This window comes from Rhodnius prolixus, unplaced genomic scaffold, assembly GCF_049639745.1.
Source record: "Rhodnius prolixus isolate KJV_2025 unplaced genomic scaffold, Rpr scaffold_7, whole genome shotgun sequence".
Lineage (NCBI taxonomy): Eukaryota > Metazoa > Arthropoda > Insecta > Hemiptera > Reduviidae > Rhodnius > Rhodnius prolixus.
Window position 1 is genome coordinate 204779 of NW_027411582.1, and position 26146 is coordinate 230924.

General features: G+C 32.2%; 1 protein-coding gene across 7 annotated transcripts; it reads left to right on the forward strand.

Moving 5' to 3' along the window:
- Window positions 1-691: 691 nt before the first annotated feature.
- Window positions 692-25094, forward strand: LOC141446610 (steroid receptor RNA activator 1-like). Of its 7 annotated transcripts, none has more exons than XM_074113162.1 (5): window positions 1710-1815; window positions 13988-14301; window positions 20320-20561; window positions 23181-23322; window positions 24142-25094. In XM_074113162.1, exons 2-5 carry the CDS (start codon window positions 14112-14114, stop codon window positions 24216-24218), a joined length of 651 nt encoding a protein of 216 aa, XP_073969263.1. In that variant the 5' UTR covers window positions 1710-1815; window positions 13988-14111; the 3' UTR covers window positions 24219-25094. The 7 variants fall into 7 exon arrangements, with proteins under 7 accessions (XP_073969265.1, XP_073969264.1, XP_073969263.1 ...); XM_074113161.1 differs by lacking the exon at window positions 1710-1815 and adding an exon at window positions 12273-12392; XM_074113167.1 differs by lacking the exons at window positions 1710-1815; window positions 13988-14301 and adding exons at window positions 12275-12392; window positions 12999-13128.
- Window positions 25095-26146: the final 1052 nt, after the last annotated feature.

The window sequence follows — 26146 nt, forward strand, 5'->3', positions numbered from 1 at the left end:
ATACATCTTCTACATAGCCACAATCTTTTTTTTTACACAATTTACTTTCCTACATCATATCACTTAGCATTAACACCATATTACAATTTTAAAACATGTAATGAGTTCATCAAGTTGTTTCTGTCAACTAATGAAAACGTGGATTCCTGCCATTTATTGATACTAAAAAAAGAGATTTGAGTTTGATTAATTAAAGGAATGGAAGAACATTGCCAGTCGCACTAAAATAAAATAATCTCGGCTTTGGGAAATAGAAGACTTGTACGACAACAAACGTTCATATTTACAATGCACGAGGTTACCATTAGGCTTACCAAGTGAATTTTGTTTACAGTTTGCCACTTTTATACATATGTATACGTACATAAGTAGCAAATCTAACGATAACTTAAATACCATGAATTGACAATGATTATAAAAGTAGAAAATCTATTTAAATAATACAAACAAAAATGCAGTTAAATTAAAAAATCCACAAATAGAAATTGTGTAATAAATTTTCGTCTAGAAGATAAAATTTTTTTTAAGTTATTTGAACCATTTTTTAAAATTACTTTTTTTTTTAGGTTTTGACTATAAGAAAAGCCGCATTACATCTATTTTACTCCATTCCATTATCTATAGCACAGTTTTTCTTTTGTAATAAAAAAGGAAGGCAGAATACACTTTCACATAAAAAAGGTCATTAATTGATAAGAATTTATTCGTTGTTCTTAACCTAAAATAAAGCCCTACTATATTTATGATACTGTTTGAGGCTCTAGGGTGCTTATAAAATCTACAGAACGATTATCTAAGCTTACAAATCGATTTTTTAAATGTGGAAGTAAGTCGAGGTTTCTTAAATTTTAGTTTAACCTTACCTGTTGTCCTGGCCATCCAGCACTGTGCAGAAATATTTATGCGGATTAAATGACAGATAAAGAGAAGCAACTGCAGGCGAAAGGTATAGAAACGTTAAAGACTGTAACATACATTACACTCTCAAACTGACATTTTTGTAAGAAAGAAAGGATTTGCACACTCTAGAAATGATTTCCAGGTGCAATGATATTTTATAAAAATACTGTACTAAATTTTGTCCATCTTTTTTGTTTTTATAAAGTAGTGTTAGCATATTTATTAGTTGGCATTTTGTAATTTTTGATGTGCGACATGCAATATTACAGAATTTGATCCTGGTTGGAATGACCCGCCTTTATTTAGTTTCGAATCACGAGAAGCCCATAGTCGTCAATGCAAAAGTGCAACTTTAAACAAAAGGGTGGTTTTTCCAAGTTCGTCTAGTGTCGGGAAACAACAAGCAGAAAATAAAAGCGACGGTGATCGTGCTGTTCTTACTTCTTCAAGCGCCCCTCCAAAATTACCAGTAGGAGGACCGCCTAAGGTTGCATTAGTAGTATTACCATCAGTATCAACTGTCCAAGATCAGGAATCTGGTGACAATGTCCGTTCTTTAGATGTGCTACATAAAAATTTTGATGACGTTCTTTACCAAGTTTATTCTCAGGAAGAAAATGTAAGCAACTGTTTATTTTATTTTAATGTGATGTATATTTTAATTTACTTTATGTCAGATTGATTTCTTTTGAACGGTATTGTAGAATTTTGTGTGTGTTCGTAGGTATGCTGAAATTTGCTGTAAATTTAGTAATGTACTCTAAAATTTATTGAAAAATGTATATTATTTTATTTTTGAATTGTTATAGAAAGAAGTAGAAGAGATAAAAAAACGATTGGCAGTTATGGAGAATATGTGGAAAGATGGAAAATTTAATACCTTGGTTAAAGGAAATTTGCTAAAATTATCTCTGGGTAAACAAATTTTAAATACATACGTATATATATATATATACATACATACATACATATATCTCCTTAACAAAAACTTACAGTTGTTATTCATTCTTTTTGGTGACTGATTCATAGTTTCAGTAGGATGAAAAACTTACAGTTTAAAAAGTTAAGTATAAGGGTTGATTAAACGCCAAAAGGTACACACATTTTATCATAATCGGGCCAATATTTACAGAGTAATTAGTAATAATAATTTTGGAGTGAACCTAACTACCATGGGTTAATTTCTCTCTCATTCGATGTACAGCGTCAAAACCGCCAAAAGGCACATTTACATTGAATTTGGAATCGAATGACACCTCATTAATGAAAATCGGTTCACGCGATTAGGCGCTACGCAGTTTACAAAAAAGTTTACAACTTCTGAAAATGCCGTTTTTGCTCATTTTCGGCAACTTTTTTCCCGAAATCTATCAGATCTGGGTTGTTGCAAAAAAAATACAGTTACAAAGGAGGATTTGCCCTATATTTTAAAGAAAATTTGGGGATTTTATCTTTTATAGAAAAAGAGAAAAAAGTTGTGTTTTTCAACGTTACGCTTTTTCTTGCAGTTTTTGATGATTAACCCTTATACAACTGTCCTACCGGACAGTTTTAATATACAGGGTGTTCAGCATAAGACTACCGTAACTTCGGGAGGCGATTCTGGGCATCATTTGCAACAAAAAATTCGATTCGGCTCCGTTTTGTAGATATTTTTAATTTTATGTTTTTTCAAGGTACTACTACTTTTTAGCAAACAGGTAATTTTGACATTAAACTGAAATTTGTTTTTCATATTTTAAATTACCCTAACTTGTAAAAACCTGACCGATTTAAAAAAATTTTTTTTTGTTTCTTTTAGGAGCTCAAATATAGTATTTTTATAGTAAAAGTATGCAAAAAAAATATAACGTTCCATTTGAAAAAAAAGTAGGGTACTGTATCTCGAGATATCAGGGTTTAAAAAAAAATGGGTCAATCAATGAAAATAAACTAGACAAAAATGATAAAATACGTGTTTTTTATTTTTTCGAAATTTCTCGCCGTTTAAAAAAAAAGCGGGTGGAGCATATAACTCAGGTCACCCTGTATATCCTGTAACATACTAGTAGGCATTAATGTAATCATTAATTTTATTTTTAGGGTTCCTTTGCTAAGTTTAAATTTTTTCTACGGTCATCTCAAAAGGACTCGCGTGTTGTAAAATGCTTGATAAGTTTTATTACTAGTAGATTATAAAATTGATTATATTATCAAATTATTATTAATTTAGAAACAGCGTCTTCTCATCTAAAGAGAATTTATGTAGCTTAAATAGGTCCGTTATTTTACTTTTGACTAAGGTGAATTTTAAATAATTAAGACAATTTTTTTTTTTTTTAGATTTAACACAGTTCTTAGTGATCTTATCTTTAACATCACCAATTTCCAAAAGATATATATTAATTTTTTCAAAGTCTAGTTTATCTTTTTTATTTCTGCTATTATTTTTTGTAAAGAGCAGTCGATAAAATGTCTAGAATAATTCCGTCATCTTTCTTCCTTCAGTTTCAGTTAAATCAGTTTTAGAAGGAATTCTGTAAAAAGTTATGTGCTAAATAAAATTCCTGTTTTCAAAAACAAACAGAATTCACAGTCCGTTCCAGTGCAATATAACATTTGATCGGAATTGCACTGAATTAATTAAAACTTTCTCTGTAATTTTGCCTAAATTTTGTTTATCTCTTAAAATTAAACGTTATTGAAACAAGATTTAACGCAAAGATTATCCCGCAAAACATGCTTTGATAATATAAAGGACTTGCTAAGACTCGACAATTCACCTCAAGTATAATTGCTCAGCGTAGTTTGTGGTTCTTTATCAACCAAGCCGATAGTAATTCCTTTCCTCCCGCACTGCTGCTTACTATTAAACTGTTAATTATCTATCTCTCCCCACTTCATTAAATCTAGATGAATAACATTTACTTTTAAATAAACCTACAATTAAAAATTATTTACATGACTTTTCCTCTTAACTTAAGCCCACAGGAATCGATATTTATCCTAGCTCTGACATTTTTCCACATAGGAAGAACAAAAAAGCAAAAACAAAAAACGTGTCTTTTAATTCTAGAAACTCAAAATAATAGGCCCCATCAAAAAGTAAAACTAATTTAAACATTTACAGATAACACTGACCATGTCTCCTCCACCTCTTTTATCATAATTATTTACTTGTTTAAATAAAAATAATTCATTTATTAAAACATACAAATTCATTATTCTTTTGCAGTTACTAATTTCAAATAAATATTTTAAAAAATGGACTTAGGATAATTTGCAGTGCGTTAAAAAATATTAATGAAAATGAAGTAGAAACTAATATAGACAATTCTTTATAGGGAGGGTTTGCAATCTGCTATTTATATCAAGTCAGAAAATGAATTTTTCTAATAACTTCAGTTAACTAAGCAAGGGTTTGAAGGACCAATTTCTGGGGGCTCTTGCTCACTAAGTAGAAGATCTCTAGCTTGCTAATCTACATTCTTAATAGTACAGAATTTCTAGAATGAAAAACAACATATGTGGTTTCGATACGACTATGAGTTGAATGATGTAAAACGGACGATATTATGCTAGAATAATAAAAATCAATTTGTTTACTTATGTGCTTTGTCCGCCGACCTTAGATTATGAATTCATATAGAGTAGTCTTATCCTACATTTCAATTTTAAGAGCATCTATTTTTATCTTATAACTAAAATATTATTACTACTTTAGCAGATTTAGACTTAATAACATTCATCATTACAAACTTTTTTTTTTTTTTTTTTTTTTTTTTTTGGCATAATTGAAGCAATTTTAGTGCCGGTTAGCAGCCGGCCACACTATCTCGTATCTTTACTACTATATTGGAAACATTCATTTTAAACTTTAGTGGTTACTAAATGGTACATGATCAAGTATTGTTAAGGATTGAGATGTAGAAAATTCTGTAGACATTATATCATAACGAGATCACTATCTTTTTTTAAACTTCTTGATATCTCGTTTCGATTACCTGTAACACTTTCCTCTGACACAGAATCACATTTTTTCAATTTGGCTAGAATTTTATACATATGAGAGATGTGGTCCTAGTTGGAACAAATAAAAAAATCAAATTAGTTGGAAATTGGGGATAATATGTTCGAAAAAAAATTATTTTTGCTTAGAATGGAAAAGTTTACTTCAACTGAAAAACGTGATAGTACGAAAAAACGTTGCTTTAATAGATTCTTTAAAACTTCTTTATAATTATAAAATGAATTATTTAATCCTTATGCAAACCAGCTCCCAAGACTAGAACACATCTTTAATAGCAGCCAGCTCTTATCTTTAATAGCAGCCAGCTCTTACAATCTTCTTAAACATTCTAAAACCAGTCTGGAAGTGGAAACATTAATTCAGGGCCTCCACTACACTACAGACACCTACAACAAGCTGGATTTAATGCCTGTGGAATACTCCTTAACAAAAACTTACAGTTTAAAATGTTAAGTATAAGGCTTGACAGTTGTATAAGGGTTGATCGTCAAAAACTGCACGAAAAGGCGTAACGTTCAAAAACACCCATCTTTGAAATTTTTTTTCTCTTTTACTATAAAAGATAAAACTCCCAAATTTTCTTTAAAATATAGGCCAAATCCTTCTTTATAACTGTAATTTTTTGCAGCAACCCAGGTCAAATAGATTTTGAGAAAAAAGTTGCCAAAAATGAGCAAAAACGGCTTTTTCAAAAAATGTTCTTGGTCTTGTTCTTGTTACCTTTTTGTAAACAACGTAGCGCCTAAACGCACCAACCGATTTTTGTGAATGAGGAGTCATACGATTCGGCATTTTGTGTAGATGTGCCTTTTGGGGGTCTCGACGCTATACATCAAATGGGGAAGGAGTTAGCCCCATATAAGTGAGACCCCCTCCAAAATTATTTTTATTATTACTATAAAGAATAACTCTATAAATCTTAACCCGATTTTGATAAAATTTGGCAGGATGAAAGGGTTAGGGCTCTCCTAAGCGACGTTCTGCTCTTACCCTTAATAGGGGGAAGTATGGCAATCGTTTCAAATGATCCATGCATGAAGGAAGTGTCATTCGAATCGATATCTTGTACAGATTTGCATTTTAGAAGTCGCGACGTTGTGCCACTTCAGGAGGGGAGGAAGGGGTAGAGAGGTAAGGCTGTCTTTAATACCATTATTACTAATAATATTTCTTTATTGCTTAGTCCGATTTTGATAAAATTAAGCTCAAAGAAATGGTTAAAGCTTCCCTACGTGACTTTATAGCGCCATCATGCTCTTACACCTAATAAGAGGAAGTTCTGCAATTGTTCAGGTGAACCGATTTGTGTCAATGAATAGTCATTCGATGCGAAATTTTATGCGGATATAGCTTTTGTGGATATCGACAAAATTGTATAAAAGATAAAATTCCCAAATTTTCTTTAAAATATAGGGCAAACCCTCCTTTATAACTGTAATTTTTTGCAACAACCCAGATGTTTTAGATTTCGAGAAAAAAGTTGTTGAAAATGAGCAAAAACGGCATTTTCAAAAATTAGTCTTGTTCTTGTTGTTCTTGTTCTTACCTTTTTTGTAAACAACGTAGCGCCTAAACGCGCGAACCGATATTCATGAAAGAGGTGTCATTCGATTCGGAATTTTATGTAGATGTGCCTTTTGGGGGTCTCGACGCTGTACACCGAATGGGAGAGGAGTTAGCCCCCTTTATGTAAGGCCCCCTCCAAAATTATTATTACTAATTACTCTGTAAATCTTGGCCCGATTTTGATAAAGTTTGGTAGGATGATAGGGTTAGGGCTTCCCTACGTAACATTAAAGCGGCGATCAGCTCTTACACTTGTTAAGGGGAAGTATAGCAATCGTTTCAAATTATCGACACGTGAACCGATTTTCATGAATGAAGTGTCATTCAAATCGAAATTTTGTACAGATTTGCACTTTAAAAGCCTCGAAGTCATGCCTCATAAGGAGGGGAGTTCGCCCCACCCAAATAAGGCCCTTGATAAAACTATTATTACCAATATTTCTAAAACGCTTAGTCCGATTTTGATAAAATTCAGCTCGAATAAGTGTTTAAAGCTCCTCTACGTTACTGATGCGCTTGCACCTACTAAGAGGAAGTACTGCAATCGTTGAAATTATCAATGAGTGAACCGATTTAAATCAATGAATTGTCGTTCGATTCAAAATCTTTGCCTCTTTGCCTTTAAGGGAGCAGTACTGTAATTGCAGTTTATTTTTCTTACTCCTCTTAAAAGGAAGTACTGAAATCGCAGTTTTATTTTGTTTCTTAAGTACAAGTATCTTCCTATTTTATTCAAAACGTTTACTCAAAAAAAAAATGTTATTGACGAAGGTTTGGGCACCGCAACTATAATCATTCTTTAAAAAGATCTCTCCAGTAGTAGTTACGGTTCCGACTTAACACCTTATCAGGTTATAATGATAGAATTGCTTATTCCAAATTTTAAAAAAATCTAATCTGTAAAGCAGATATGTAACTTTGCAGAATAGACAAAAAGGAAAATCTGTCCAAAAGGTACAAAAATCTCCTTAACATAAACTTACAGTTTAAAAAGTTAAGTATAAGGGTTGATTGAACGCCAAAAGGTACACAAATCAGCAAGTACCAAAAATTTCATTTATACTTCATTGATATTATTTAAGTAATTTTACTGCATTAATTTTCATTCATATTTTTTAAAATTTATTAGATGTCACAGACCCTTATGCTGGCCAGTTCATTTTTACTCTTTTCCAAATTATTCTTCTGATTTATCTTTAATATGCCCTTTATTTTGAGTAGTCACATATACATGCATGATAAAGTAGAAAAAGACAGTTAGAGTCGGCTACTGTTTAAATTTGAATCAATATTTTTGGATTTAAAACAATATTTCAGTCTTGAATTCGTCTTACCGAAATATTCGTGAGCACAAATAACACACAGTTGATAACAAGTAGATTATTCAACAATAATTATTCATTTCTCAATTGTAATTTAATTTAGTCCCCCTAATTTTACTTATTTTTTTTATATTACACATATACAACATTGTGGGAAGAAAACTTAGATTGAGAATGTAATTGAAGAAAACTACATTATTTATGATAAAGCCAGATAATTATTACCTATTATTATAAACGTTTGACTACTACATAAAATGACAATTACTTTAATCGAAGAATGAACTTAAACCGACGATTTTTATTTAAAAATACAAATAAATAAATAAAATAAACAAAATCATTAATATATGTTGGTGTGAGCATATTTTAAAAAAAGTATTTGAATTTTTTAGCCTCATATTTTTTTTTATTTTTTGTAACGTTTTTCTTTCTAACCTGTAATTTTGATTGTTTGATTGTTATATATAAAATAGATATTATAGTCAATCTACAGTGCTACTTGAACAAATATTTTGTAGATGAAAATGGCCAGCATAAGGGTCTGTGACATCTAATAAATTTTAAAAAATATGAATGAAAATTAATGCAGTAAAATTACTTAAAGAATATCAATGAAGTATAAATGAAATTTTGGGTACTTGCTGATTTGTGTACCTTTTGGCGTTCAATCAAACCTTATACTTAACTTTTTAAACTGTAAGTTTTTGTTAAGGAGATAAATTAAGTTTTGGTTTGCCACTTTCCTACTTTAATTTATGCAATTTCTCTTTATAGAACTAATTTATATTTTATCTTTTTCTTTTCGTTTAAATTTTTTTTTTAAAGACACTAGTTTGCAAGTGTCAGTCAAACTCAAAAGAAAAAACCGTTTAAAGAGATAGAAGCAAAATCGACCCTTTTTTACTGGAATTTCTGAATATCAATTAATATTTCAAATTTAAATATTATTTAATTATTTAATTAATTTATTTATTTAGCATTAAAAGAAGATAGATTGGAGGATAGCGAGTGTCTCCAAAGAAATCTTATGGTAGATCACTCTAATGTTTGTAGTTTATGGATGGCCGCAGTTAGAAAGTTGATTTATAGTAAAAAAGAGTCAATCACTCACTAGTTACAAGAAGAACACATGTTATGAACTTATTGAGTTTGAGAATTAATTCATTATTATTTTTTCTTCTTTTTTTTTGGTAAAAATGATTTGATTTGTTTTTTCTAATTAAAATTTATGCATTGTTAATATAACTTTAAAAACAAAGCTTTTTGTTTTTATTATTATTAAATTGTTATTGTTTAACAAAATTATATATTTCAGTTATTACTACAAGCTTTGAAATAAACGTTTCTTTTCTTAAAGTTCTTTTGTATGAAACTATTTGTCTGGAGTGTATAGGGCGAGAGAATCACTGTCTGCTCCAACAGTGAGAGAGGTTGCTAAAATATTTCCTCCTTTAATCTATGTAGTCCCAGGATCACTAATAAATCACTATTCTTGTATTCAATCCTTATTCCTTATTGGAACATATTCATTCAGAACCTATAATTGTACTATCAACAGTTAATAAACAGTTTTGTCATGGAGCGCGCAGCAAAAATAATAAATATCTTAAGCGACACACAAACTCAGCTTTTAGGACACATCTAAACATCATTCCCATTGTTACCAATCTTTTGTCCCCTTAGTTTTGTTTAAAATTTACTTCCGACCCTTTTGTTTTCGTCTTCTTCTCAAACATTATCCGCAATCACGGCGAGATCCGTTTGAGTCACTCTTTCCACGAGCCCGTAATTTTTGAATTACTTGAGAAATCAGAGTACGTTTTACACGATTATCTCGTTGTAATAATCTTAAAACGATTTTGCTATAAATCTGAACCTCTGTTGTTAACACCACTGGAATTGCTGGACTAAATTTTGCAAATGTTGAGCGTACATGCCGCTGAAATACCCTTTACAGAATATAACCTCACGAATTTGAGTGGTGAGTTTACTTGTATGCTTCTCCACAAAGTAAACTCACGCACGCTATGATGAGTAAGTTTTCAAGATATTCCTTTCACCTTTTTAGTACAGGTCCTATGTGAAATGAACAAGGGTAGAAGATCTGCTTCCGCAATTGGCAACTCACCTTGGCTAGTTCTTGAAGGAACATTATCCAACAATATTCTAATCTTCAACAATCACTCGCTTCGGCGGTACATATACTAAAATTAGAAATTCCAATAATAAATCGCATAAAGGTAAGCTTTCTTTTCTAAAAAATGAATATTTACTCAACATCTTCTTGAGGAATTATCACTGGAAATAATAGCATCAGCTAGTATACTAGTTCAATAGTTCAATTTAATTGATAAAGAAGCTCGAAATGCACATGCGCTTTCATTTAAGAAAGGACATAGTTCTTCATAAAATTTTGAACTAAGAATCAATTTAGTTTTTTGAATATTACTCTTAATAGTCCGTCAAGAATAAATGCTTACGTTAGTCGCCTCTTTGTTTCACTACATATTTACCCTTCTTGCCCTCACAGGAGGAATTAGATTAAGTAACATAATAATTGATGATTGAGTGTAGGAACCAACCAGTTTCAAAATTTGAGGTTCGGGAGTACCTCATACCTCATAAGTAAAGCCAAATCAGGTTTCCCTCTCCAACCACAAATTCAACTTGAATAGCTTTTAATTTGTTATTGCATCTAGTCCAGAATAGGTAGCGCATACAAGCGCTACTAAAAGAAATTTTTAATTCACAATTCACACAAGTATGTAAGATATTGCTAATTAAATATCGATCGACGTCAGTGTTGATTTGGCGGCATTATGGTGGAATTTGCAAAACAAATTATTGTGCCAGGCTCTTATAATGAATGGCCAGCACCTTTATGTGCTACCAGTAGTAAAGTTTGTTTTTTATATTGAAGCCTGTATCTCATTATCTATTATAACTAAAACATTGCGGTTTTTTTCCTATTATAGAGCTATGTTTTCGCTAGAATTTGGTACAGATTGCATTGAAATCTAATCAGTAGAAAATGAGATATTAAGGTTTGACATTTTGAAGGTTTTGAAAACTTCAAATTTTATGCTTTAATATCTCATTATTTATTATTGTTACCAAAATCGTACTTCCAATTGGTACAATTAAGATAGACCGGAACTAAAACAATATCTTCGTTGTTTAAGCAGAATATTGTCCATAAAAGTTTTAATGAAGTATGTAAGGGAAGGGATTAGCTATGCGGTTAGCGTACTGGACCCCTACGCGGAGGTCCCGGGTTCGAATCCAGCTGCTGACCCTTAGATTTTCTCTTCCTAGGAGCTTCTTACAGCTCACTGTCCGGTGATGGACAGTGTTGTATGTAACGAGAGAACACTGTCCGGAGGCCGGCAGTGCACTGAAAGAAGCGCCAATAACCTTAGATGTTGACGCGCCTTAAATCATTAAAATAAAATAAAATGAAGTATGTACATTAATTTATTCTTTTTTTTTTTGTAAGTAATATAAATATTTAGTTCTAAAGTTTTAAATTCATTATTTATTCCTATCTTCTTTATTCAATTCTGCTTAAAACAAGCCTTAAATTTAAGGCTCATTATCTCGCTTCACATTCTTTAGATCATTGTGCAATATTTAAAAATTATAGACTATATCAGTTCTTATTTACGGCTAAAATATAATGCCCTAGTTTAGAAGACAATGTCAGCTTCAATCTTCAAAACACAACCTATGTATGTATAACTTTTAATGCCTTTTTCCAAATTCTTCAGATTATTATGAAAATTGAAACACCTACTAAGAAGTCTGTGTCAATATACATATATGTACATATGTAAATGGTCAATTTTGAAGATATTGGTTAAGAAGATAATGGCGGCTAAATTTTTCATAGTTCAAAAGACGTCTTATATAAATACGTATTTTCTTGTTCCAGATTCATTATAATTATGAAATATTTTTTACTGTTAGGCAACTTCAGTCGCTTTATGCGTATTAAATATAAATATTAATGATAAGTTATGGAGATAAGGGCAGTTAAACTTGTTATACTTCAGAGTTCAGAGTCAATGTAAGTTTAAGACTCAATAACTTGCTTCACATTTGTTAGATCAATATGAATTGTTGAACGCTCACGGATTATGCCAGTCTCTACAAACGTAAAACATTATTAGTTTTGGAAAAAATGGTCTAGGCCATGTACTTTATTTAATGGTTCATACATACATACGTATGTGCATTTAGTAAAGAATGTTTGCTAGAGGCCGCCGCCCACACCACTAAATTTGGTAGTTGGGTGGAAAGCCCGTCTGTAAAATAAGCATTACTTTACTTTTTAATTTTTGAAAGGTAAAAAAGCAATACCGTCCTATTTATTCATTGGATTGGTGGTTAAGTGCGAGTGAGGAATGAGAAAGAAAGCCTTCTATTAACTGATATAAAAGATTTAATTGCTCGTTTTCAAAACATTTCTCCGGCCACTAGGTAGCAGCTGGTGCTGCCAATTCTAATTACTACTTTTATCATGTGTCAGTAACGGCTACTTGTCTCGCCCTATTTCTTGTTAGAAGAAGTTTCATTTTCATTGAAGGGATTAGGTGAGAAAACAATTTGTGTCAATATAAGAGAATACCTGCATTGACTTAAATTTTAAGGGGCTCACTGATGTCATTGATCTTTTGATTATTAACATACATATGTAGCATTTTGAGTGACCATATGTTTTTAAAAGTCTTTAACCTATTTACCTTCTTTTTAATTGGCTACCGTCCGTAAAAAAAATTGATGTAAACAAAAACTTAAAACTCTTATCTTTTTTGTTACAAGCGTTTTTCGACGTTTCGACTATTTTCAGTCATCCTCAGTGGATCACAAGATTGATGTGAGAAAAGAAATGTACAAATTACAGAAACAAAATTAAAAAAAATCAAACTACAGCATCTTGAGATCATATTACAATATATGAGCTTTGTTTATTCATTTTCTATTTTTGCATTGTTTTTTCTCGTTCGCATGTTTATTTTAAAAATTTTGCGTACAGTTATTTCTTAAGTATAAATAAAAGTTTTCAGATCCCGGATTTTGGCATCAAAATTTAAATTATTAGCACCGGTAAAGATGAAAGATATCGGTTCGTTAAGATATAAAACAAAATTATTTCAGTAAAAGTTATTGATCCATATGTTTGCCATGGATATGTGAAGTTTGAGCCAATTGCCCCTTCGACCATTCAGGGAAGTGGATGAAGAATTTCGATTGCTAAAAGTCGAGGACTTTCCTGAAGGACCATCTTCCTGCGATTTTTTTGTTTTTAGATGTTTTGTGCACTCACAGGTAATTCAATGACTGCTATAAAAAAAACCCTTTATAAACATAGCAACCAATTCGTTTAATTCTCGAAAGACAAAAAGAGTTATATAAATGATTTCTGAGCGATTATAAACTCTGGCTTTAATAAACATTTTGATGTCATAGAGTCCAAAATGTGGTTTTCAGTAAATATTCTGTGTGTCTTACCTTTTTGTTTGTCTACATGTCTTTTTACTATAAGACCATTAAAGGGCTTGTATCCTACGTATAAAATGTGAGGTTTAAAAGTCTGTGTTAAAATACCGAGTCTGATAGAAATTCCATTGCCTGAAGTGCCACTTTACAGAATGGATTATTTTCTTTTTTACAATATCCTTTTTTATTTGAGAAATATCAATTTCTCAAAGATGGAATCTATGATTTTCATTTAAATTTGTATCCCTAATTGCACTATTGTTGGTCGAAAACATTTATTTGAATTTTTTTAGAACTATTTTATTAAGGGGACTGTTAAGAGGGGGGGGGGTACATATTTACACTTGAATGTACCATTTCAGTATTGTGTGCAGGTGTAGTTCTGCGTTAAGAAGGGTTAAGTAATTGCTAGCAAGCCGAGTTTAAAGAGCACCGCTCAACGGAAGTAATGCTGTACTGAAAGGAGTTTTTGTATGCTTTTCTAGTTTAAAAAGGCACCAATGATTTTCTTTAAACTTAGTTGTATCAATTTTTACAGTAAAATATTTTTTTAGAACATTTAATGTGACTTTAAACTTCCAAGTTTATAGAAATTTTATGATTTATGTAACTCGAAAATTGTGATAAGTATGGATGTTCAGACCAGATTTTTTAAATAATAGTTTTGGATATTTTATACTTGTCGTAGGAATGGAGGTGGCATGAAGTGAGTGGTGTGGTGAGTATATACTGGCGCAAACGTGCGTCGCATGTAGTCTGCGATGTCACTTAGCACTTGCAGCTGCTCCTAACAGCAATCAGGCTCCAATAAGATGTACGTTGCCTCCGTTTTAGTGTTGGCACTGTTTGTTGCCTTCAACCAAATTCAGTTCAACCAAGCAGCAGCAGCAAACGTAGTCACAATTCAACTGGATCCAGCGCTCCAATTTCTGAATTCTGCAGGCCAGCTGATGGAAACTATGGGACAAGTCAGGCTGACACCTCAATCAATTACAACTACTGGTTAGTTAAGTCTACGCTATTTCAGCATTGCATTACTCATTTTATCGCATTGGCAGGGTGACGTTAGATGGTTATATTTCAATTATTACGCTATTTATTGAAAAAGTAGGCGTTTACTTGGGCTTAACTGTTAGTTACGAATCTTGGGATTCTCGCTTGGACTTTGTTTAAATCTGAGAAATTTTCTGAAAAATATTATAGCTGTCTGCCTTAATTCAAGACACCTGGTTTGCAGATGGGCACAAAGCAAAGCTCAAAAACTAGCATTATATTAAGAGGCAAATCGGATGCGATCGGATCTTATGACACAAGAATAGAGGTGCTATTGTGGACTACCTACAATTGTCAGTTCTAATTACGAAGAAAGTCCAGAAAAGTGTGATCAGTCAGAAACAAATTATAGCTCAGTTCTTAACACCTGGTTCAAGTATCTCCATGGACTTTGTAGTTATTTAGCGAAGTAATTCCTCAATTGAAAGCACCGTTTTACAGAATATTCTTTCCTTTTTACTATTTTCCTGAATAAAGGCACAATGATTTTTCTTTAAACTTGCAATGCTTACTTTGCACCTGAGTACTTTGCACATTTTTACTTTCAGACAAATTTTATTTAAAGCACTTTGACCTGTGTGAAAGACTTTTATAAAAAAATCTTCTCTTTATTGAAAATATTTTGAGTTTATAGTGCTGTATATATATTTTTTTTTATCCGTTCCAGCTCGCACTTTTTGTTTTTACTTGATGATGAATAAAAATGCAAAACAGGTTAGAAATAGTGAAAAAAATGCTATAACTAGCACGACGAATAAAATTACATATCTTCTTTTTATGTTTATCACACTACTTCTTTGCCAAATTCGTATCCTCTTTTCATTACATGTTGTGATCGATTAAGTCGGATGTCTACACTTAATATGATGGAATATTTCTGTCCCACTAATTCTGCTTTTATTTTAGTTGGAACCAGGATTTTCTACATGAGAGAGCGATATGTCTATGAATTTTTTCCGAAAGTGTATTATGGAAATACTTTTGTCCCAGATAAAGTCATTCCCAACAACTTCTGGGCTGGTTGTTTACCTCGCTGATAGTTATAATTTTAGTTTGGGAATAGTTCGGACAAACTATCAAAGAACCCATTTTCCTCTATGTTCTAGTAAATCCTCTATCGTTATGGGCAAATGAACCTAACTCGTGCCAATTTAAGTCTTTTAAATCATCTTTTAACCTTTGATCATCCCTTAAGAGTTGACGAAAAAAGGCCTCCTTACCCCTTACAATCGCTTCGTAGAGAATAGATTACCTCTTACGACACCTTAAATGAAAGCTAAGTTCTTTACTAAGCTCTTTGAAATCAACAAACCTTACATACAGTTTCAGATATTATTCTTTGGGTTCTTGAATTGTTAATACAATGGTTTGTAAAATTTTATGGTTAAGAAACGTCTCCCGAAATTCAATAGTTTAACCATTGTGGTAGATTATTTTCTTATTATTTTTTTGCCCTAGTTAGGGAGAGTACACCCTGAACTGGAACAGCACCATCCTAGCTGCGGTAATGTCGCCGCTAACCACAGACCACAATACCGGACATGCCGCAAACAATTAAAACCAGTTGTAGAATTTTTGTTTTGTCAGGAGCTATCGGTTGGCATAATGAGCGTGCCCACATAGCCGCTACCATCACTCCATTTTACTGTTCCAGATTTGCACGTGTAAAGTGATTGCCGTGTGGCCAGCTTTGCTAAATAATGTCTTTTTATATATAACTTTGTCATCTGAGCAACTATCAAGAAAAGAATTTCCAAAATTATATGGTGAAAGCGTGTACAGCGTTCTGTCTCTCCAATTCTTATATATCAAGAACTAGCAAAGTTTCCTACAGCATTCACAACTTAAATTTAGCGATTTGAGGTGCTTTACTCTACCTTTCACTTGTAATTACGCTTTGTAATTTGATGCCTGAGTCTATAAAACAAGATCCATTGTTATTAGAATTTAAAATTCTCTTTCTACAGATGTTGCTTTTTTTAAGTCTTGCTGCAGAGCTTGAGTGAAATGTGCCCTATACGTCAAGAGAGAGCTGGCCACAGAATTTAATACTTAGCAAAATAGTTATAGCTAAAGAAAAGTCTTTCAAGTTAAATAAAAGTTTTTTTTTTTTTGGCCTTCTGGGCTTGCAGATTAGCCAATAATTCAGTGTGGAGGTGTATATAATAAAAGTTTTTACTGATGAAAGAATTGGTTTTAAAGTTGCAACAGTATTATGAAAATGGTTTATTCATTTACAGTAATACATAAATCATTTCTAGAAGTTTTATTTCAATTAATTCGATTTGCTGAAAGGCTTTTTTTCCTTTTTTTATGAGATATTTTCTCAAATCCAGAATATTCAACATTGCTCTACGTAATTTTTATTTGATATTTTTGAAAATTCTGATTGGCTCCTCCCTTCAATCTAAGTTGTGTAACTTTCGTATTGACAGTTTAACTCATAAATAAAAGTTTAAACAAAACCTAACTTGAAAAACTGTCACATGTGCTCTCAACTTTCAAAAAATTTCAAAAATTTTACCCATAATTTTCTTTTTGCTCTCTGGGCTGTTACCTGTTGGGCAGACGTTTTAAACTGTGAGAAAAAGACGAGAAAAGTTTTATATAGTACATTTAACATTAAAAAATATTCAAATAAAACCAAATAAAAACAATATTTACATAAAAGAAAATTTTCAAATAGGTATCCCGAGGTAAATTTAACTGAATAAAATGTACATAGCTCCACCAAAAAGGAAATTCATTCAAAATTAATTTCGATTCAAGCGTACATATTTAATTAGCAGGGTTAAAGAGTGAGGCCCAGGAGCGTAATGGTGTTTAATGTAATGTGAAACTAGGCGGAGCCAGGCCTACAAACTCGTTGGCGAGAATGGCCCTGTTGTGACGCTGCTGTGAACTTGGCGTGCCCTGAAAACTAACAATTAGCTGACTGTCTCGACGGGTCTGCACCTGCACTCTTTCAACCAAATTTAAATATGCTGTGCGATTACATAAGTTGTACTGCCTGTCTGTAATTGGTGCTAATCTCTCCAGAATTGTCTGGATTCAGACTCAGAATTTTTCAATCACAAATCTATCTTCAGCCGTATTGCGTCTAAAACACTTGTTCCTATGATAATGAAACCAAAGCTCGATTTTCTAGAATAACTCTAACAGCACCGGCATTTCCTACTCCCACTCGGGCATTGCACATCCTTCTGGAGGAATTTATTTTATGGTACGGGGCTAGTTTGGTGTAGTGTTTATGAGTAATTTAACAACTGAGAGGAAGATTTCTTATTTTATTAATTATTTATTTATTTTGCCTTTACAAATAAGAATAGTAGCCATAATAATAATAAATTGATAAGCCAAATTTTAATTGAAAATTAAATAAAAAGTAAAACGAAATGTATAGTGCTGCAAAAATTTTAAATGAAAATTAAAAATTACTAAGAAAAAGTGAACAATTCAATCCATCAATTATACTCATTAATTACAGAAGATCTAATTTTCATTTTTAAAAATTATTTTTAGCAGCAATAATCGAGTTTACAAATTCATTGGAGGAAATTACGGAATCCATAAATGGGTGGCTTGTATAAAAAAAAAAGATACATCACAGATACTCTCAAATTGATAACAATTAGAAAGATAACGGTTCCAGACATCGACTGGGGCTTACATCGAAATTTGTTAATTGTATGCCAAAATACATAGTCTATTTTCACTATCAGATAATTTCTCTAAAAATTCAACTTTTTTCTTTTGTTCCAATAAATTTGTTAAACATTTTTTTTTAAAGCTACATAATTATTTTTATCTACTGCCGCAAAGTTAGACATTTTGCACAGTTTTAAGCTCTCTTTTTCATTAATTTTATCTCTAACCCGGACATTTTCAATCCAGGGCTTATTTGGTTTAGTTTTGATACCTTTATTCTTATATTCAACTAATTAATAATAAATCAAATTAGTCAAAATACATAAGTTTAATCTAAATTTGGCTTAAAATAAATTAATCCAATTACGAAGTGTATTCCCTAAAACTGGATTTTAACAAAAACTCTGCCAATTTGAGATATTTATGACTTCAAATTTGTAGTGATTTTTGATACAAAGCAATAAGCCTCTAGCTCTAGCTCAAGCTCTGCACTTTATAATAAGGAAAAATAAAGAAATAAATATAAAATTAGAATACAAAAAAATAGTTACCTAGTAACATCTCAGTCAGCGAACCTGTGTGGAGCGACCCTATAGGCCAATTCTCTAACCAGCTAGCCGCACTAATGCTACTCAATAATTAAATTTATTACCTATACATGAGATGTTGTTGCTGTGAGAGATTCAAGGAATTCAAATAAAAGAGTGAGGATTATGAAAATACTTATTATTGACCCAAAATGAATAAAAAAAAGTCTCTTTACAAAAAAAATACATAAACACAAACCCTACTAACTTTAGGGGAAAATACAGAATCTATCTTGATTGATAGAGTTAATGTAATAATTGTCATTAATATAATAAGAAAATTAGTCCCACTATTTTCCAACAAAATGTTCTGCACTTACATCAATCCAGGCCTGGTTTGGTTATTACTCTATTTCTTATCACTGTCTTCTTATTGAAGCTCACCACAACTCAGGTACTGTTCTCTTCTGCTACCCTTCGAGAAGTGGAGATTCTTCGCACAGTGAATTCTTCTCACCCGTAATTATGCGGGCAAATTCCGCCTGGATGATTTCTTTCCTTCCCAATTTGTTTTGGATCCAACCAGAGATCGCGTCAGTCTCACTCTCTCTCTGTGCCATATGATGCTCGCGTCGCTTGTTTTTTTCTTCCGCTGTCTCTTCACACAACCCTGTGCTCTTCCATCCGCTATAGGTTCTTCATTTCTCTTGAATAAATTTTCTAAACTAATTTTCTTCCTCCTAAATTTTCCCTAACCATAACTAAATAAATTAGACAAAATTGAGAAATAATTATAATCATAACGGTAAAATTGTTTTTGGTTCTAAAGAAGCTGTTACATCGTAACAAAATCAACCGTAGATTGCTGAGTTTCGGCTCCATACTGCCTTCTCTAACGTTTTAATCTTCATATTCTGTTGTTTACCTATTTTCATTAATTCAGAATTTTCTTTCTTCAGTGATTTCTTTTTTTTGTTTTGCGTTACTTCATTTAACTTTGCTAATGGTTTCAGAAACTATATGTTTTATTTCGTCAGCTTTCTTTGAGTTGTGGGCAATCTTAATCTTTTGACAATTTGAGATTCCTGGTTCCATTTCCGTTTGAAGCTACCTTTATTTTTACTAAAATATAAGCAAATAATGAGCTCTCGCCTTCTGACTGCATCTCATTTAGTAGTTGGGTTTTTCGTCTGAAAAATTATACGAATATTTTCCTTCCGGAATGTATACCGTGCCGCTCTATTGCTGGTTTTATTAGTGATCTGTTTGACGAGGAAAAATTGTGCAATAAACAGGTAATAAAGCGCAAGTTTGGCAAACCCATTCATGCGAAAAGCTGCCTGATGTCGTGATGAATTTGATATTTACGCTTCTTAAGCAAAAAACTTTGCGGGAGCCTTCAAAAGCTTTCAAAAATTTGAAAACTTCTTTGCCTCGTCTTTTTTCTAGAGGCTTTAGTTGGTTAGGAAATTCCATTGTCGAAATCAATTCCGGTTTGTTGGGCAGCATTTATGAGGAACGCCTCGACTATTTTTTCGGGCAGCATCACAAACAATTCTTAGAACCTTACTTCTGCGTGCCAACACCATTATTAAGTAAGACTGGAATGTGGCAGTCCCTAGGTTGCTCCTAATTTTGTTCTGCAAAGACATTAATAATTGCAGATGAATAGATTTTATACTCTATAGACAGGTACTATTCTATTTTATACAGTTTTCTTTCTTATTTATTCTTCCTATCGTAAATATTTGTCTCTATTAATAATGAATGAGAGGGAATTTTCAAATTACAGGTCGAGGTAGAAAAGGGTATTTAATGGCAATACCTTTAATAATTGGCTTCAAAATTGCGAGTGCAGTAGTGGCAGCAATGAGCGCGCTGAAGGTGCTGGTGGTGAAGACGGTGCTGGTGAGCGGCCTTGCGCTCATCGCGGCCGCCGCCCTCACTGCCAAATATGTGTACGAGAAGATAATGATGCAGCATCAAGCAGTACAAAGTCCGCCTTATCACTTTGGCCACCAACAAAAAACGCAGGTTGGTTACTCTGGAAGGGAACTCTCCTACCTTCTAGAATGCGCATTGATTTTTTAAATTTATCTGATTACACATTTTTATTAATAAATGCACTTGTGTATATCACAAAAGTTTGTAATAGTTTTATAGTGAAATAAAGTTAAATTTTGTGTATTTAATTTAAATAAGAAAAGGGAAAAAACCACCATTTCTATAATTCTTAAAACTCCTATAATCGCTTTACTTTCTCCAGAGCCATAGTACTTACTTTATGGTTTGCAATAGCGTTTCATTACCTGTAATGACAAATCATGTGAAATCATATCCCAGGCCCACATTCCTGCCCTGATACGATTTTTTTTAGAATCAAAGTTATATATCGGCGTATGACAATTTTTAAATAAAATCGTAAAAAATTAAAAAAAAGCAAAGTTGGGGAATTTGCTTAAAACTCATAATGTTTTTCATTGTATTTAACTTAGCCTAATGGTATTTAGGCGGTGGCAAGACCATGTATTTCACTGAAACCATATGTAATAGAGGAGCGAAAGGAATTTCTATTAAGTTTACTTCGATGAATACCCATAGAAAAGTTTCTAATTAAAACTGTCCGGTGGGACAGTTATATAAGGGTTGATCGTCAAAAATAAAAGAATAGTTCTGATTGTGAGAAATGAGTTTAAAATAACGGTTTAGCCGTTTTCGACAAAATCTCAAAAAATAAACACTTTGTGTGAACAATGACTTTTCTTTTTCTTGTGTCTAAATTACTTCAAATCCTGAATTTTTTAATACATTAAACATATTTAATTTTACTATCATTATCTAGATTTTGAAACGGTAAGGCTGTACGTATAGTAAAGCTAGTTAGGATAAAATGTGGTGGTCAAAGCAAAACAGAGCCAAAAAATGGATTTACTAATTTGCTTATTGCTGTTATCGGTGCCTCCCCTCTTAAGACGTCAGTTGGAAATATTTTTTGTTAAATAGATGGTTTGGTTTTCTGAATGCTCTGATCATTTACAAATCTACAACATATTGGAAATCGGTATACATTTTGTTCAAACACTTAAATTTCTTTGAGTAAGATCAATAAATCACAAACTAATCCTGACTGGGTCCTGGTGTAGTTAAAAAACCTATGGTCGAGGTGTGGTGGTGTTAGTAATCACCGATCGATTATAATCGATATGTTTGTATTTTCTTCTAGGGTTATGTTATCTTTGTATTGTTTACAGAAAAAAATTAAAATTAAATATTTTAGTCCATTAGTTTTATTCGTATAAACAATTTTATGGAATATTTATCACATATTTGTAGACTACTATTCCTAAGTTTCAACATCATTTGCTTGCCGAAGTAAACCGCCTCTTCAGAAGATAAAGCTTGTAAAGACTATTTGGAAGGTATAATAAACTTATCTTCAATAATGCTAATATGCTCTTTAAAAATTGAAATATTTATGGATTTTGCAACTTCCCAAGCTTTTGTGATGTTATCTTTAATCCATCATTATATCTATAATCTAATGGACTGACTTATAGAACCACTAGTTTGTACTTTCAAATTACTCTTAAGAAGATGTTCAAACCAGGTGGAGATCCTTTGAACTCCATATTAAACTCCAGTACACTACTAATCTTTGGAATGATCGAATCTCAGTAGATCTGCTAAATAAAGTCCATCTCTCACTCTTTTTCTCATTTCTCCCGATCTTGTATTACGCGTTATCTCGCGCTATGACCTTTTCTTTTCGCCGCCAACTATTCTATTTTCTTAAACTTTATTGTGTTTTTTTCTTTTAGTATCCACGGTATCGAACCTTCTTCTCCTCTATTCTTTCTTGATCATGACTTCATATCCTTTTGTAGAGTCATCCTACTGGCTCTGCTAGGATAAACTTGTGCGCGTTTGTTTGTCCTGCTTATTGAGCTGTTTTAAGGCATCTAGTAATTACCAGTTCGTTAGTCTACGAAGGCCCCGCTGTGCCTTTACTGCACCTCCACTCAACGCATCATTGCTGGCCGCTTTCGACACCACTGAGCGCAGTTTCTGCTTAGCTTCCACTTATACCGTTACCTCTCTCTGCCTTCTATGCACCTCTATGGAACACTTACGATCTATTTACGCTATCCCTTCCCACACACATCTCTGTTCTGGAAACACACACACAAATACACATTCATATTCGCCCACTCTTCTCCTCATTCCTTCCTTTGCCATCACTTCTATAGCGTTCCCGGAAAGGCTTCGCCACCTGGCTGGTGCTCGGTACCTGCACATCCGGTACTTCACAAATAAGTGCTCTCTAAATGTTCTCGTTGCTAAATTCATCTGTATATTTTCCGCACCTTCTTTGTTATAATATATTGCGGTGCCCCCTCGGGCGCATATAGATTTGAATTTGTTCGCTTCACCTCCCCCCCCGCAACAGGGTTTAAGCCTTACGCGCTTACAATTATAATATCTTGAGTACAGTAACCTTTTGGAAGTTATTAAATAGTATAGTTTACTGTTTATGATGATTATGATGTTAACATTGTGTACTTAGGAGATGTTTGGGCCTTAACAAAGCCTTGCTGCTGCGCTTTTATTGCACAGTTAATGTTCAAATTTATCTTATTAAATCTCTTTCACCAGGTCACCTGGGAACCTTTTTACGAAACTCCTGGAGGACTAAGTGATTTCCAGCAGGACCTTCAAGGACAGTATTCCAATCCCTTAGATGACAGTACATCCACTGATAAGCACAACGCCAGTGCATTTGGATATATTAACTTGGGTAAGTTGCCATTTATTTTATTGTAGTAATAATTTGTGAGAGAGGGGCACTTGCTGCTCACATCAACTGTGAGTGCAGCCACAACTTATTGTATATGTTACTTTTTCTTGCTCCTCCTAAGAGGAAGTTATAATCAAGAAGACTTTTGGAAATACGCTTTTGAATACCCTAAGTAAGAAATATTGACTACAGATTTATTGTTTATGTTTACAATTATTTTCTAGTAAGGTTGTTGAGGAAACTGCTAAAATGGAAAATATACTAATTCACATTACTGAGTGAAATGTCATTATTAAAGAACAAAAAGGAGTTAAGGAGATGCAGAGAGGATTCCATATTATAAACGTAAAATGAAACCCTTAGAATTAGTCTAATAGGTGTACTAGAAGTAAAGCAAATACTTTCAAACAAGAATGTACAAAAAAAAGTCGATAGATATTATTTTTAAGAAGAGCCGCACTCCAGCATGTGAAGGAACTGCCAAAGAAGTCACGTATCCATCCGACGGTAGCAATGCTTTAATAATTAGTTGGCTAAAAAACTTAAGTCTGAAGATTGAAGCTGAACTCTCCAATGCCCTTGATAAGCGAGGATGAACTATTCAAATTCTATCTATCTTGTACACCCTAATAGAAAAAAGATTTGCCAGATAATAATCATTTAGTTTTATGATATATGTATTGTTGTATGAGTTTTGGGAAGAATCATATTGGGGAAGGAAAATTAAACGTCTTCAGAGTGTGTTAAAAAAAAAAAAAAAACTAATTATAAAAGAATCTTATTACTAGACTAGTAATAATAAAATTTCCGTGATTTCAGCTGTAGAAAGGAAATCACTGCCATACCGTCCACCACAACTATTCAAAACTACCGTGTACAAGTCTACAGTCAACTAAACGGATGAATAGTAAAATAGTGCAGATAAAACTAGTATTCCAGTATATAATTGATCGTTATAAATATTTATGAAAAAAAATTAATAATAATAGTTATAAAATAAATAAAATACAAAATTTTAAACATTCTTATAAAACAAAACAAAATTATGATAATTAGGTGAACATGATGTTTTCTAATATTTTTTAAGTCATTTATATTAATTAGTGAGGAAGTTTGCTCAGTATTGTATTTAGTTTTAGAAATATTTGAAATGTACAAATTACTCTGCTACCTCGTGCTAGGACTCAATGCGTTTCTCAAGTTAGAATATAATGAAATCGCTCTCTTCTTCATATAATTGTATTGCATTTTTAGTTTTAATTACTTCTTGCCGAGAATTACATTATGAATGTAATCCTCAAAAGAGGCAGTGACAAACTATTCTGGTCCTATTTATATATTTCAGTCACATACAATTTTTCAACAAGTCCTAAGTTAATTTATGCTATTTATTAATATTCAAAGATAAAAAATATTAGAAATATATTTAGTTTCTTTTTATATCTAGTAAAAGTGAGAAAGTTGCGACCAAATTAGAAATTTAATTTCTTTGTAAATGTATTAAAAATGATAAAGTTCATTTTTTATTTGTATGAATTAAAAATTGATTTCATGGTACTTGGCATTTTTATTCTGTATAAATTACTATTATTAGGTTTATTAATTTAGGTAATATTGATAGTAATGTCTATTTCAACTCAACAGAAAATCATACATAACTGAGATTAAGATTGATGTGAGAACTGCTATAAAATATTTAGTGTTGCACGAAGTGATTAAAGGTTTTGTTCTTTGCTCAAAGTTATTATTAAATATCTAAGTTATGTTTAATATTTTTGTGAATCTCATGACTTTTGTAATTGAGATATTCCTTTCTAAAACATTATCTTTTAATTAAATTATACTCTTATTGCCAAATCCTTGAAAATAGGTATTCCGGTAAAAATTTAATTTCAAACATTAGCCCGATCGCATCACTTTCTTTCTTAAGAGCAAGAGGATCACATTCTTTTCATTTCAGTTACCAACAGAAACAATATCAATTCTTTATGTGATCTAATTGTTTAAAATATAAGAACTTAAGGGATAGCAAAGTGTAATGGTAGCCTTATTTGTATAAAAATGATGGAGGTGGGAAAGATGAGAAGTGTGACCTGGCGGTCGACATTTGCAAGATCTAGACCACTCGCAACCTCATCCAACACGGCACCATCGGTAATGTAAATAAATTACTCATAATGAGCTCAATGAGCAGATGAAGATGGAGTACATGCTGGCAGATATTTGATACCTTAAATACTTTCAAAGCATGCAGAGCACATTTTTGGTTCTTTTAAAACCGATTGTGAACACAGAATGTATGAAGCTAAGAGTCATGGATTTCGGAGCACGAACTTCATTTCGCCATTTGAAGCTCTATTTATATTATGCATAAAAATAATTTATTTGACTTAGAATTTAATTATTTGTTATTAAAGTGTTTATGTATTTAAATAATTTATTAGTATTTTTTGGTATGAAACAATAACAAAATTAATAAATGAATATGCATATAAGAAGAAAAATATTCAGCTCTTGGAGGTTTGGCATGAAACGGTATGGCGAGATTGTCGGCATAGATTCACAGCGCATTCGGCCCCTCTGTTTGAGCAAGCTAGCAAAATATCATCCATACTAGTCTGCGACCTGTCTCAAATTTACTTTTTAACAAAGCGGACCAAGGTACCATCCAATTCCCTTACGAATATACAGAATCACTTTTACCTGTTATTTACTCTTGCCTGGCTGCTCCTACTATTTTAAGGTAGGGAAGATTTTTACCCTTCCACCAAGAAAATGAAACCGCTCTTACCACCACTTCCAAATTAGAAACTAGTCCGCTATA